Source organism: Sarcophilus harrisii, chromosome 3 (assembly GCF_902635505.1).
Source record: "Sarcophilus harrisii chromosome 3, mSarHar1.11, whole genome shotgun sequence".
Lineage (NCBI taxonomy): Eukaryota > Metazoa > Chordata > Mammalia > Dasyuromorphia > Dasyuridae > Sarcophilus > Sarcophilus harrisii.
In genome coordinates, this window is record NC_045428.1 from 287260647 (window position 1) to 287275974 (window position 15328).

General features: G+C 34.8%; 1 protein-coding gene across 3 annotated transcripts in view; it reads left to right on the top strand.

Annotated features, from left to right (window-relative positions):
• HHLA2 (HERV-H LTR-associating 2) overlaps positions 1-15328 on the top strand; it is an 81188-nt gene that overhangs the window by 48861 nt on the left and 16999 nt on the right. For 2 of the 3 annotated variants that reach the window (XR_004232978.1, XM_031959635.1), the window contains exon 2: positions 9158-9256. The exons of the other annotated variant lie outside the window; for it this stretch is intronic. Coding sequence is in view for 1 of the 2 variants with exons in the window: in XM_031959635.1 (XP_031815495.1) it covers positions 9187-9256 (70 nt within the window). In the remaining variant the exon portion in view is untranslated. The remainder of the gene's footprint in view (positions 1-9157; positions 9257-15328) is intronic. 3 annotated transcript variants of the gene reach the window in all.

A 15328-nucleotide genomic window follows, 5' to 3' on the forward strand; every position in this document is an offset into this window, starting at 1 on the left:
ATTTTCTGTATATCTTTTCTCTCTCTTCAGTTACTTCCTCTGAATTGTATTTTTATTTTTTTTTAAATAATAGCTTTTTTATTTTAAAAATACAGGAAAAGATAATTTTCAGCATTCACCTTTGCAAAACTTTATGTTCCAAGTTTTTCTCCTTCCTTTCTCTACATCCTTCTCCCCTAGCCAGCAAGTAATCCAATATATGTTAAACATGTGCAATTCTTTTGTACATTTCCATACTTATGCTGAAAAATCAGATCAAAAAGAAAAAAAAAGAAGAGGAGAAAAAGCAATCAAAGAACATCATAAAAGATGCAGATACTATTCTGTGATCCACACTCAGTCCCAGTATTCATTTTTCTAGCTCTCTCCATCCTAAGTCCCTTGGAATTGGCTTGACTTAACCACCTTGCTGAAAAGAGTCAAGTCCATCAGAGTTGATCATCACATACTTTTGTTGCTGCTGTGTACAATGTTTTCTTGGTTCTACTTACTTTATTTAGTATCATTTTTAAAGAAGATGCATGTAATGTTACTATGTTTATCCCTCAAAATGATTCCTCATTCATTCTATATAGCACACTGCCTGACACATAGTAAGTGCTTATGCTGCCATGTAGAATCACTATAGTTAGGTAAATAACATCATTTGGTTTCTTGAAGAAGTAAAATCTTCATTATTTGGAAATCATCCAATGAGAAAAGTTAAGATGGCTTCCTTTGGCCCTATGCAAGGATGAATGTGCCCAGAGATTGGAGGCAGGAGGAGTTTAGTTGTAACAGCTGAGCATTATGATGTAGTAAAAAGAGTGGAGTAATGGTGACATGGGCTCTGATAGTTTTCAGCTATGTGAACAAAAGCAAAGCATTTTATTTCTCAGAGCTTTGATTTCTTCATATGCATCCAAACTCTCTCTGATGTCCCTTCTGCTTTGTCTGTTAGCTGTTGTTTTTCACCTACAATTTCCTGAATCTTTTAGTAACAGAAAAAATTGGGGGAAATGCTATGAGAAAGCCTCTGGGAATGTAATATTAGTGGAGTTGCCTAATATTATCCTAATTTCTCTCAGAGAATAATTTTTGAGCAGAGAATCACTAGAAAAGGAGGACCAGAAAACCTGGAGGCCAGCAAATGAAGGAGGCATTGGGCAGTGGGTGAGCATCAAAGTATTCCCACCCTGACTGATGAGGAGATATAAAAAGCTTTGTCTGGATTGCTGACCAGGAGTAGGGATTGAGAAGACAGTTTTTCCTGAACTCTTGTGACTTTGATATGCTTCCAAAGCACTTCTTTCCCTAACTCTCCATGAAATTCTTTTTGAGGGAGAAGATACTGAGATTTTGCTAAGAGGGTAGAAAAGGGGAGTTCAGTGTAGTTCCACTTTTTTGGAAGTATTTTAAAAGCAATGTTTTATTTATTTTCATTCTTCTTTAGTAATAAAAAATGTTTTAAATAATATGTGAATTATTAATTCATTCATTATTCCGTAAAGTTGGGGAAGAGACTTGTTTTTGTTGTTGTTTGTCCCATGCCATCAGGGTGGTGATGCCATGACTTGCAAATGAATTGGATTTAAGTAAGGGAGAGCTGCTGCAAAGTCACCAGTTTCACTTTCTTCTGAACCGTCTTGAGAGATTTAAATCCAATGGGAAGGAGGTTTAGTCATTAGTTAAGTCATATGTATTGTTAAAGAATATCTCTACCCCTTCCTGCTTCCTCAGCTTTAGATAGCAATCTTAAGGCCACTGGAACCTTACCTTTCCTTCCTCACTGGAAGGAAATTCACTTACCCAGATACCGAACCTCAAGTAGTTACCCAAGACATCCTCCCTTGAGAACAACATAAGAAAGGTTCTCTTAGTTGTAAGCATAGGGCTATTGGGCTCTGTCCTAAGGCCTTTCTTTATTTTTTTTCTCTTCACTTATTTATAAGGTGTTATCATCAGCTCCTATGGATTTATCATGTCTATAAATATAACTCAGATACTTGTATCTAGCCTTAGCTTCTTTCCTGAGCTTCAGTCTTATATCCCATGCTGCCTATTGGATATTCAAAGTGGATGCTCTACAGGCACTTCAAACTCTCTGCGTCCAAGATAGAAATCATTACATTTCCCCTTAAACACACCCCTCTTCCCAACTTCCTTATCTCTGTTGAGGTCCAACTATCTTCAAAGGTGACAATTTTGGTGTTAACTTGGCCCCAGGCTCAATTAGTATATCATGTCCTGTCTACCTCCACAACTTGTCTTATATTTATCCCTTTCTCTCTTCTCATACAGGCATTATCCTCACAATCTCTTGCCTGAACCATTGCAATAGCTTCCTACTTGATCTCATACCTCAAGTCTCTCCCCATTCCAATTTCTCCTCCACACAACTGCTTAAGAAATTTTCCTATAATACAGACTGAACTATCAACCAATCTATCAAACAAGCACCTAGGAAGCATTATGGCTTTGTAAGGAGGTACAGTGATGAAAATCAAAAAATTCCTGCCTCAAGGAGTTTACTTTCTATCAAAACTCTCTCTCTCCTCTCTCTCTCTCTCTCTCTCTCTCTCTCTCTCTCTCTCTCTCTCTCTCTCTCTCTCTCTCTCTCTCTCCACACACCACACACACACACACACACACAACATAAGGAAAAATAAGAGCTAGGAGAGAATAGGGTATAGCACATGAGGGATCCAGAGTTCCTTCATTAGCTCAGATATCAGCTTCATTTTTCCTTATCCCAGTACCACTCATACTTTGCTAAATTTGAACCCTCACCATCAGCTTCCTCATATTCCATTGAATGAAGCAAAAAGAAGTTACTCCAATTGTAAGATCTCCTAAAAATTCATGTTATCTGACCTCAATTCTGACTTCAATGACCTATCAATATGACAAGGTAGGGTTTTTCCCCCAACTAAATTTTTCCTGTCTGATTCCACTAAAATTATTCCAAACTTCCTGTCTTTAAGTGTTTGTATACTCCTCCTCTTCCAGTACTCTCAGCCAAGGATTTTGTTTCCCTTCACTGAGAAAATAGAGGCTATTCATCATCACCCCTCCCCTTTTCCCTTTTCTACATCAACTTCCAGTTTGTGATGAAGAATTGGCCTTTCTATTGTTGAAAACTATCCCCTTTACATTTATCCCATTCCACCCCCTCCTATGTTTTCCAAGAAATTACTACCTATTATTACCTCCTTTCTTTTATCTTTAATCTTTCTATATCTACTGGATCCTTTCCAGCTATCTACAAATATATCTATGTCCCTGATCCTTAAAAAAAAAAAGTTCACTAACCCCACTAGGTCCCCAACCCATCATCTCATATTTCATTCCATTATTAATAAAACTAGAAAAAAACATCAAAATTTATTATTTCCAGCTTCTCTCCTTTTATTGACTTCTCAATCCTTTGCTGTCTTACATTTGACCTCATCATTCAACTGAAGCCTTTCTCTCAAAAGTCAGCAGTGATCTACTACTTGCTAAATCTTATGATCTTTTTTTTCAGTCTACAATTTTCTTGACCTCTCTGCAGCTACTGGCACTGCTAAATCCATCTTCCCCTTCCCCCTCCCCTGCCTTCTGCTAGATTTTCATAACATGTGCTTTCTTAATTTTCCTCCTTTTTTATCTGACCTCCCCATTCTCCTCTGCTACTTTATAATTCATTTCAATCACCCAAATTATGGGGTTCTCTTAGGCTCTGGATTGAGCCCATCCTCTTTTTTCTGAATACTCCCTCGCATAATGACTTTATCAGCACTCTTGATTTATGACCAACCCATAAGAAATCTGGCACAATTACATATATATCCACCCCTAAGCTCTCTCCTTTGCTGCAGTGGATGGAAGAAAACAATTTATATTTTGCATTTTAGTCAGAATTTACCAGGATCAATTCATTAATATAAGAGCATTTCAACTTGAATAACTCAAGGTTCTTATAAGAATACTCTTTGACCCAAGCAATGTCCAACACATATTTTATAATAATGAAACAAAAAATGAAATATTACCACAAAGTAAAACAGATACACATATTTTTGATTTACCAAGCAGGACCATAGTAATGGTTTTTTGTTTGTTTGTTTATGTAAAACAATTGGGATTAAGCTACTTGCCCAAGTTCCAATTTGAACCCAGGTGCTGACTCTAGGGCCGATACTCAATCCATTTCCTAGTTGCCCCAGAATCATAGCAATGTTGATGTCAATGTATCAACTTACTTGAAGTATCTTCTTAAAAATAACTATGTTTCCTGTAACTACTCCCTCTAAAGAACACTCTATTTCCCATCTATGCTATTATTCTAAACCTTCCACAAGCCTAGAATGCACTCCCTTCTTTCTTTTCCCTTTTAGAATTCCTAATTTCCTTCCAGACTAAACTCAAGGAATGCCTTCTATATGAAGTCCTTTCTGCTCCACTCCTCTACTAGTACTCATTTCTACCCCAACTCCTACCTCCAGATGCTCCCATTTTGGATTTAACTTTTTATGTCTATATTATCTTGACTAATAGAATGTAAGTCTCTTTAGAGCAGGGACTTTCTCACTTTTTTTTTTTTAATCCCTGTTACCTACCTTAGGAGCTAGCACATATTAGGAATTTAATAAATGCTTGTTGACTAATTGATTGATCAGAAAAAGTGACCTGATCTTCATAGGAAGTCTAGGGAAATTGATTAAATCACACTCCAAGAGAACTGGCGAAATCTGTGTGCAGATTGAAATACGTTTCCCCCTCTCCTCTCACTTTCTGTCAACATGGCTAATATGGAAATAGGTTTTGCACTTAACATACATAAAGAGAATGACAGTACTTGTTTTCTCACTGGGTAGAGGAGGAGTTAGAAAGACGAAGATAATTTGGAATCAAAAATTTTAAATGAATTAAAAAATAAATTCTGTTTGTTGTTCAGTTGTTTTTAAGTTATGTCTGATTCTTTATGACCCCATTTTAGGTTTCCTTGGCAAAGGTACTAGAACGATTTGCCATTTTTTTCTTTAGTTTATTTTACAGGTGAGAAACTGAGGCAAGAAGAACTGAGATCTAGTTTGAGGCTAGATTTGAATTTACAATGAGTCTTCCTGACTTCAGATCTTTTCAGTGTGCCACATAGTTGTTCTACTCCTCAAAAAATTAAATTAAAAGCTATTAATTGATTAATTTTTAAAAATAAATTTAAAACTATGAACATTCTTGACTAGTTACAGAAGAACCAAGGAAAGTGATAGACAATGGTAGAAGGTATACTATATGCCCAAGGTCTGACTGCTAGATAGAACCATTTATTGATCACAGCATTGCATACTTTTGACTAGCTAAAAAAGTCACTTTGGAAAATTTACCAATCTTAAATAAGAAGAGAGCTTAAATTTTTAGTTATAGTTACTGAATGTCAATTAAAAATCACAGAGGAAAGGGAAAGCTTGGAGTGAAGAGGAAAATAACATGTAAGCTAAACAAAGAGTTTTGATGATTTTGCTAACAAAAGAGCACCCATGATATGTTATTCCCTTCCTTGTGGTTCATTCATTTTTCCACTCATTGCTCTGAACTCTCAAGAGACACAATTTCTCTCTCTCTCTCTCTCTCTCTCTCTCTCTCTCTCTCTCTCTCTCTCTCTCTCTCTCTCTCTCTCCTCCTCCTCCTCCTCCTCCTCCTCCTCCTCCTCCTCCTCCTCCTCTTCTTCCTCCTCCTCCTTCTTCTTTTCTTTCTCTCTTTTCTCTCTCTATCTCTGTCTCTTTTTCTCTCTGTCTCTGTTTCTCTCTTTCTGTCTCTTGGTCTCTCTCTTTCTGTCTCTCTTTTTATATATATCTCTCTCTTTCTCTCTCTCTCTCTCTGTCTGTCTCTCTCTATCTGTCTCTCTGTCTCTCCCTCCCTCCTTCCCTCCCTCTCTCCTTCTCCCTTTCCCTCCCTCTCTTCTGTCTTGTCTCTCTTTTTGTTTCTCTCTCTTTCTGTGTGTCTCTTTGTCTCTGCCTCTCTGTGTGTTTCTTTCTCTCTCTGTCCCTATTTCTCTGTGTGTCTTTCTCTCTGAGTCTGTCTCGTCTCTACCTCTGTCTCTATCTGTCTCTCTCCCCTCTGAATCTTTCTCCTCTTCCTCTCCCTCACCTTCTCTCTTTCATACCAAGTTGCTAAGACCTCAGATGTTATTTACTCAAAAATCCTCATTTCACAGATAAGGAAGGGGGAAAAGGGAGGGAACAAGCAGGAATATAATGTCTATATTATGCCAGGCATGATACTAAGGATTTTATAAAAATTACTTCATTTGATCCTCACAACAGCACTACAAGGTAGGTACTGCTATTGGCTTTTTCTTACTCTTAAGGAAACTGAGGCAAACATTGATCAATTTGCCAAAAATTACAAAGCTAGTGTCCGCGGTCAAATTTGAGGTCAGAGCTTCCTCATTATGACTCAGACTCTATCTCTAGGCCACTAGCTGCCTCTAAGTTGAATGTCAATTTCTTGAGTTGAATGTCAAGTCTCTTTCCTGTCACAGTTCCTTGCAGAGGATAGGCATTTAGTAAATGCTGAATTGAATTGGATTGGGTTAAATGAGCTGATTCCACTCAGCAGACGAGTAAGGAACAGAACATCTACATTTCAGGGGTAGCTCCTAGGCTGTGAATTAACTCACTATGCTGAATTTGTGAATCTAGGCCAGACAATTAACAGTTTTTTAGGACAAGCATTTATTTTTCTGACTTCTATCAATTTATTTTCTATTTATCTATCATTCTATTCATGTCTTTTTTTATTTGCTTATTTATAATGATCTCAGTTTGTTTTAGGGCAGGTAGGTGGTACAGAGGACTAGGTTTGGAGTCAGGAAGACATCTTCCTAAATTCAAATCTGGTCTCAACATTGATTAGCTATGTGACTTTGGGCAAGTCAATTCACCTTATTTGCCTCAATTTCTTCATTTGTAACAGATCTGTAACAGAACAGGAGAAAGGCAAACTACTCCAATATCTTTGTCAAGAAACCTCTGAATGAGATCACAAAGAGTCAGACATGACTGAAATGTCTGAACAACAAGGGTTGGCTTGAATTTCTTAGACAGTCTGGAACAGACACTTCTCCCCCTTCTTAGGACTTTACAGGTGCTAAGAGTAGCTCATACACTGGGTTGTCTTTAGTAAGCAGGTAAGAACTCTTTGGCTCAAGTAATCAAGAGAATGTCTAGGAGTAGATAAGGACCTGGGGAAGGCAGAACCACCAGCAAGCAAGCTATTGCAGTAATCAAGATATGAAGTGATGATAAAGACCTTACAAGCATATTTAATTCCTGTAACTCCAGCACTATACTCTGGAATCTACTAGAATATACTCTGGTTTCTAGATCATGTGCTGGTCAGTGTTTGACAACAATTCTTGGAGGGGAAAAGGTGATGTTATTAAAATGTATGCAGAATATAATTTTTATGTTTAATTTGCATTATTTAAAGAAAACAGATTCAGTAGTATCAGATTTTAAACTCATATTAGAAGGTAAGCATATTATTCAAGTATAAAATGGATAATTTTGATTATTTTAAATGAAAAATTTTTGCATAAATAAAACCTATGCAGCCAAGAATAGAAGGAAGGCAGAATTTGGGGAGACAGTCTTTCAGCTAGGATGAGATTGGATTGAAATATTGCTCTGGTGTAGGAAGTGAAGGATTGGTTGGCTTAGAAAAAATGGAAAGACATGCACTTTAAAAGTATGTATACAAACACAGAAACACACATAAATACACACATATATACATATATGTACAATTAGAGATGAGTATATATGTATGCATATATAGAGGTAAGTACGTGTACATGTGTGTATATTTATAGATATTTATGTATATGGATATGTATATCCATGATTAATTGTAACCTTCTTTAAGGCAGGGGCATGAGGAGAGAGAGGGAAAAATAAAGTAAAAAGAACACAGCAGAAAACAAAAGAAAATCTACAAGGAAGTAAAGAAAAGCTGGGTAGGAGCTTTTGTAGCTTGTGTGGTATTTATTATATAGGTTTTCATGAAATGAAGATTTATTGTTTTAAATTTTATCCTCTCATGGTCTGCTTTGTATATGGCAACGTGTTTTTTCCCTTTTCTCATTTTGTATTTAAGTTTAAAATAATTACCAAAAAATCTGCATTATTAAGATTTTTTCTATTGATTTTCTTAAATCTAAAGACACTCAACAAAGTAATCTAGTACTTATTGATTTCCAAGTTCATAAAGGTGGTATAAACTGACTCCAGAACACCCCAATAAAAATCTGTAGATAGCACTTGCAGTTTGAACCACTGAGAAGCAGGCACAAAGAATCTTCATACACTCCAGATGTAAGTTTAGGTATCATTGCTTAGATGAGGGCAGCTAAGTGTTTCAGCAAATATGGCGCCAAGCCCAGAGACAGAAGACCTCTGAGTTCAAATCTGGTTTCAGACACATCCTAGCTGTATGACCTGGGCAAATCACATAATCCTGTTTGCCTCAATTTCCTCATTTGTAAAATGAGCTAGAGAAGGAAATGGCCAAATACTCCAGTATCTTTGCCAAACAATAATAACAGCAACAACAAAAACAAAATGGGGTCATGAAGTATCAGACATGACTTCAAAAAACAAATAAAATCAAAACTACAGTTTTGTTCCCTACAGACATACAGAATAAAGGCAAAATGTGGGCTAGGTATAATGACTTTTGTTTCTTCATTTACTTTTTGTTCTCATGCTGCCTCATTTCTACCTTACTGTTTTCCAAGTTCTCCCAGCAGAACTAAGGTTCTTGAGGAATGCAGACCCAAAAAATACTTCAAATCTGGAAGAACTCTTTTTGGTTCTTTACATGAATAAAGGAATTACATAAATTAATGCTAGTATAGTCCCTGGCATATAATAAGTTCCTTATGAATGCTGATTAAGTGGTTGGAGTAGATTGTATGAAATGATTCCAAGTGATTCATTTTTTTTCCTAAAAGATAATAATTTGGGGGCAGCAAGATGGTATAATGATAGAGCACCAATCCTGAAGTCAGGTCCTCCTGACTTATAAACTTAACACTTAATAGCTGTGTTTCCTCAGACAAATCATTTAACCCCAAATGCCTCACACACACACACACACACACACACAAATTTATTTTGCTTTGTTTCTTCAGGTTCTTAACAAATATGTTCTATAGAAATCATGAAGATAAAGTCACTACTTAATTTTTATCTTCTGAATGTTATTGTACAACCTCTGACTGGATTCAATGGTAAGCTTTATTACTGCATACAGAGGGAAAATCATATATTGGAAAGGGAGATGATTCTTACCCTGGGATATGTTTTGAAAATATTTTTATAACTAATTTTTAAAAATCTATTATATTTCATTTTATATATTTAAAATATTCCTCTGAAGAGTTGGGGAAACATGAAAAAGCTTCCTTTTTATTAAAATTGAAAATATTTTAAAATCCTATTTCTTTGTTCTAAAAACCCTTTGAAAATGTCTTCTTTGGAAGTTGATTAAGCTAGGAAAATGAGTTAAGAATGGTTACCAAAACCTAGGACAAAAAATACTTTTAGAAAAGAGGTATCAAATGTGATTCCATGAGTTTGAACAGGCATTCTGGAAGCAATGAATGATGAAAATGGAATTCATATATATTTAACAAAATAAATAATAATACAATAAAACGTAGATCATGTTAATATATGGTTTTCTTAGCTAACCTGTTCCCAACTGTACAGTTGATTGGTACCCCCTCAACTGTTTTTATTTGAGTTTGAAATCATTGCTCTAGACCATTTTCTTTTCCACTCCTTGAAGTAAATAATCTATAAACCCATCTACACAATCTTCATTTTGTCTATCTGTTGAACTTATTGGTGCCATGATCCACCTTTCTCTATTCTGAAAGGAGGAGACTGATATGAAATTCAGGGAAGAGATCTTTTTCAACCCTTGTCGTGAATGATCTAGGAAGAAACTCAATTGTGACTATTCTGGAAGTTAACCCTAAACTATATTTTGACATTTTATCATTTTTTTCTTATTCAGGATTCCTATAAATGTTACCTCAAATTAGAGACATATTGAAGCATGTGGGGGAATTATGTTCATTTGAACATCTTTTTTAATGAAGAAATATTATATAAAATTATTTCTGGCAAACATTACTAAATGCAGAATACAGAATATTCATTCAATATGCCATGTAGTCAACATGCAGGTTGACGTAAGCACCAAAGTACTAGAGATTGTGCTAAACTCTCAGGATAGGAGGAAAGATTGAAAATGTCAAATTTGGGAAACATAATAAAATTATGTATAAATAATATATACACAGGATAAATTGGACATAATCCAACATAATAAACAAAGGGAAGGAACTCACATCAAGGGGATTGGGAAAGGTTCCTCAAGAAGATGAAATATTAGCTGGGAATTAATAGAAGCCAAAAATAAGGAGGGAGAGAATTCTAGGCATAGTAGTAGGCAAAGAAAAGGTTCTATCAGATACCCTTTTTGACACAAATATAATGCTGATACTTAAGCCAAGAAGAGCAAAAACAGAAAAAGAAAGTTATAAACCAATTTCCCTAATGAATATTGGCTCAAAAATTTTGTCAGTACTGACAAGGAGATTACAGCAATTTATCACAAAGATCACATACTATGATCAAATAGGATTTATACCAGCAATACAGGACTGGTTCAATATTAGGAAAACTATTAATATAATTGAACATATCAACACAAAACCAATAAAATTCATATGATTCAATAAAGAAAAAAACCTTTTGACAAAATACAACACTCATTCCTATAAAAATAGTAGAGAACATAGGAATAAATGGAACTTTCCTTAAAATGCTAAGTATTATTTATATAAAAGTATCAGCAAGCATTATGTGTAATGGACATAAATGTGAAACCTTTCTAATTAGATTATGGATGTAGCAAGGATAACCAGTATAATCATTATTATTCAGTATTATTCTGGAAATGCTAACTATAGTAATGAGAGAAGAAAGAGAAATTGAAGGAGTTAAAATATTCAACAAAGAAACAAAAACTGTCATTCTTTGCAGATGATATGATGGTTTAGAGAATCAACTAAAAAAACTAGTTGAAATAATTAACAACTTCACCTGGGTTGTAGGATTATAAAAATAAACCCATATAAATCATTAGCATTTCTATATACTACAACAAAACCCACCAGCAAGGAAAAGAAAGAGGAATTCCATTTAAAATAACTGTAAACGGTATAAAATACTTGGGAGACTACCTGTCAAGACGATTCCAGGAACTATATAAACACAATTACAAAAGACTTTTTCTCTCAAATAAAATCACATCTAAACAATTGAAGAAATATTAATTGATTAAAGGTAGTACATGCCTATATAATAAAATAAAATTATATCTAAATTAATTTATTTATTTATGGAACTAGAAAAAAATAACAATTCACCAGGAAGAACAAAAGGTCAAGAACATCAAGGAGATGAAAATGAAATATGAAGAAAAGTGATTTAGGAGTAGAAGATCTCAAATTGTATTGCAAAGAGATAATCATAAAATCATCTGACATTGGCTAAGAAATAGAATCATGGATCAACAGAATTGATTAGGTACATAATACATAATATTGTGATTATACTAAATTATCTAGTGTTTGACAAACCCAAAGATCCATAATCACTATTTGATAAAAATTGTTGGAAAAACTAGAAAACACTTTAGCTGAAACTATGTATAGACTAATATCTTACACTGCATATCAAGATCAGGTCAAAATGGATGTGTGAGTTTGACAACAGGTAATATCACAAGCAAACTAGGGGAGAATGGAATGTTCTATCAGTCAGATTTATGGATAGGAAAAATTTATGACAAAACAAGAGATAGACAGAATTATGGGATTTAAAGTGGATAATTCTGATTACATTAGATTAAAAAGCTTTTTTTTTTTTTTTTTTTTTTTTTTAACAATCAAACCAATGCAGCCATGATGAGAAAGAAAACAGGAAATGGGGCAGAGTGGATTTTAATATCAAGTTTCTCTGATAAAGATCTCATTTCTCAAATATATAAAGAACTGAGTTAAATTTATAAGAATATAAGTTCACTAATTAATAAATGGTCAAGGAGGGAGAGAATTCTGAGATGACTGAATAGGTTGATAAATTTCAAGGTCTCCCTACTTCTACAAATGGAACTAATTTTCACCTCAAGGTGAACATAGACTTGTGAAAAATCAAGAAGACTTGGGGTAGAGCAGTGGTTCTCCTGATAACAACCTGAGAAGATCTGAAGAAAAACCCAGGGCCAGGGTAGGATTAACCCATGTGAAGTGTAAATACCTTGGGCTACCCCTTGCTGGGGAGTGAAGTGTTTGGTATGGGGTTCTCGATCAGAGGAGAGAGTTGAAGTGAAGCCAGAGACACCATCCACCCCTCCCCCACCAGAGGATTAGAGTGCTTACATTAATATGTATTATTTTTTTTAAATGAGCCAGCAAAGAAGAAAGGACCCACCATAGAAACATACTATGGGAATAGGGAAGGAAATAGGGAAGACCAAGGTTCATCTTTATAGGAGGATACTAAAGTAAAAACAGTTTCCACCCCAAAGAGTAATGTGAAATTGTTCCTTGCCCAGAGAGAATTTATAGAGAAAAAAATGTAGAAGTTAAATGAGAGACATTGAAGAAAAACTAAAAAAAAAAATCCAAGAAGAACAAGATTATGAAAAAAAGTTAACCAACTAGAAAAGGAGATACAGAGTCTCAAAGATGAAAATAACTCTTTGAAAATTAGAATTGGGCAAAGGAAAGCCAGTGAAACCATGAGAGACCAATAAATAATACAAATTCTAAAGAATTAAAAAATAGAACAGGATGTGAAACATCTTATAAGAAAAGAGACATCTAGAGAATAGATCAAAAAGAGAAAATATAAGAATAAATGGCCTTCCTGAAAGTCATAACCATGAAATGGACCTTGACACAATAATGCAGGAAATAATCCAAGAACACTGTCCTGGAATGATAGAACATGAGGGGAAAGTAGAAATAGAAGAAATCCACAAATCTACTGATCACCACTTCAACAAGATCCCATGTAAAACAGATGGGAACATCATAGCCAAATTTTGAAACTTCCAGATAAAAGAGAATATTTTGCAAGAAATAAGAAAAAATACCAATGCAATTGGAGCTACAACTATAATTGTACAGACTTATCAGCAGCCACAACAAAAGACCACAGGTCCTGGAATCATATTGACTGATAATCAAAAGAACTAGACCGGTGGCCAAAAATATCATATCCAGCAAAATTATCTATAAGATTGAATGAGAAAAAATGGACATTCAATAAACTTGAAGATTTTCAGGATTTTCTATCAACCAAAACTGAACTTAATAGAAATTTAACATATAAAAATCAATATCAAAGACCAATTTAAAAAAAAATTCAACATGCAAAAAAGTGTTTATGGATTTTTATATGGGAAATGTATAGCACACGTTTAAGATTGACACCAACTATACAACAACTCAAAAGAAAGGCAGAATTAAGGTAAAAATAGTAATTATGTCATACAAATGAAGTAAAGAGAAAGAATAGATACAGAGACATTAGAGGGAGGAGGAGGGCTCATAGTTCTGAAAACCTGCTCACATAGGGAATGGATTAAATAGACAGCCCTACATATATACTATGAAAGATATAGCACCTTCCAAAATCTATAAAGAAATGAGGGCGGGGAGAGATAGGTGGACAGGGAAGCAAATGGTAAGGGAAGAAGACAAGGGAGGGATCAGCAGGAATAGGAAAAATATGTATGTGTGTCTATGTGTGGGAATATGTGTCTATATATGTATGTATATATCTACATATATATTTTAAAGGGCAGAAACTCTGAATCAGACAAAAGAGCACTTAAGGCTACCTATTCCATGTGAGACAATGACCCTATTCGCATATATTTGGATGATGGCTCTCCTCACCATTGGTGCTTGTTGAATATTTAGTAGTAAGATAATCGTAGGCAAGGATTGGAAGGTAGAGGGAGAGAAGTTAGAGCCACTTGGCTGCAGGATGAGGAGGAGAGAGGCTGGAGACTCCGGACTCCAGAATCCAGGATATATCTTTGGCAAGCCATGTGGCACCTTGTCTGCCTCCTTCACTTCTCCCCCCTAATTTTGATTTATCCTGAGTCTGGATGACCCTGAGGCCCTCCAGGAGCTAGCCCATACTTTACAATATTTAAATTTATCCTTTCTTAACTATTTTTTGGGGGGTAGAGAGTATGATAGGGGGAAAAAGAACAAAATAAAAAAGGTGCAAAAGCAGAAAACAAAAGCACAATTCACAAGGAAGTAACGAAAAGATGGACACTCATGAATATAATTTCTTTTACTTACATATAAATTTTCTAGAACTAATAATTTGCTATTATATATTTTGAAAACTCCCTGATATTCTGCTGGACACATGACAGTGTTCTCTTTTTTTGTTGTTGCTGTTTCATTTTGTTTTGTATTCTTCTTCTGTTTTTCTTTATTTTCATTCTTTCTTTAAATAAAATGAATTTGGGGGAAAAAAAAGATTTATATGGTCAAGGAAGTAATTTTTAGGAGAAGAAACCAAAACTATCTATAGTCATATGAAAAAAATGCTCTGAATTACTATTAATAAGAGAAATGCAAACTAATCAAATTGACTAATGTGATAGAGAAGGAAAATATCAAACATTGGGGAAATGCAGAAAAATTGAAACACTAATGCACTGTTGGTGGAATTATATACAGATCTAACTAATCTGAAGAGCAATTTGGAAGTATGCCCAAAGGATTGTAAAACTGTGCATATGCTCTGCAATACTCTTCTCAATGTGTACTCCAAAAACATCAAAGAAAAATGAAAAGAACCTATAAATACAACTATATTTATAGCAGCTCTTTTTGTGGTGACAAAAAATTAGAAATTGAGGGGAAGTCCACTAATTGGAGAATCACTGAACATGCTGTGTTATCTGATAGTGATGGAATACTATCATGCTATGAAAAATCAAGCAGGATGCTTTCAGAAGACCCTAGGAAAACGTATATAAACTGATGCTAAGTGAAATGAACAGAACCAGGAAAATATTGTAACAGTAACAGCAATATTGAACTAGGTAGGTACTATTGTTATCTTCATTTTACAGAGGAGAAAATTGAGACATAAAGATGTTAATTCTGAAGTAGAATCAAGTCTAGGTCTTCTTGACTTCAGATTCAGCACCCTAGTAACTACTTCAGACTAACTTGTATCAGAATTCTCAA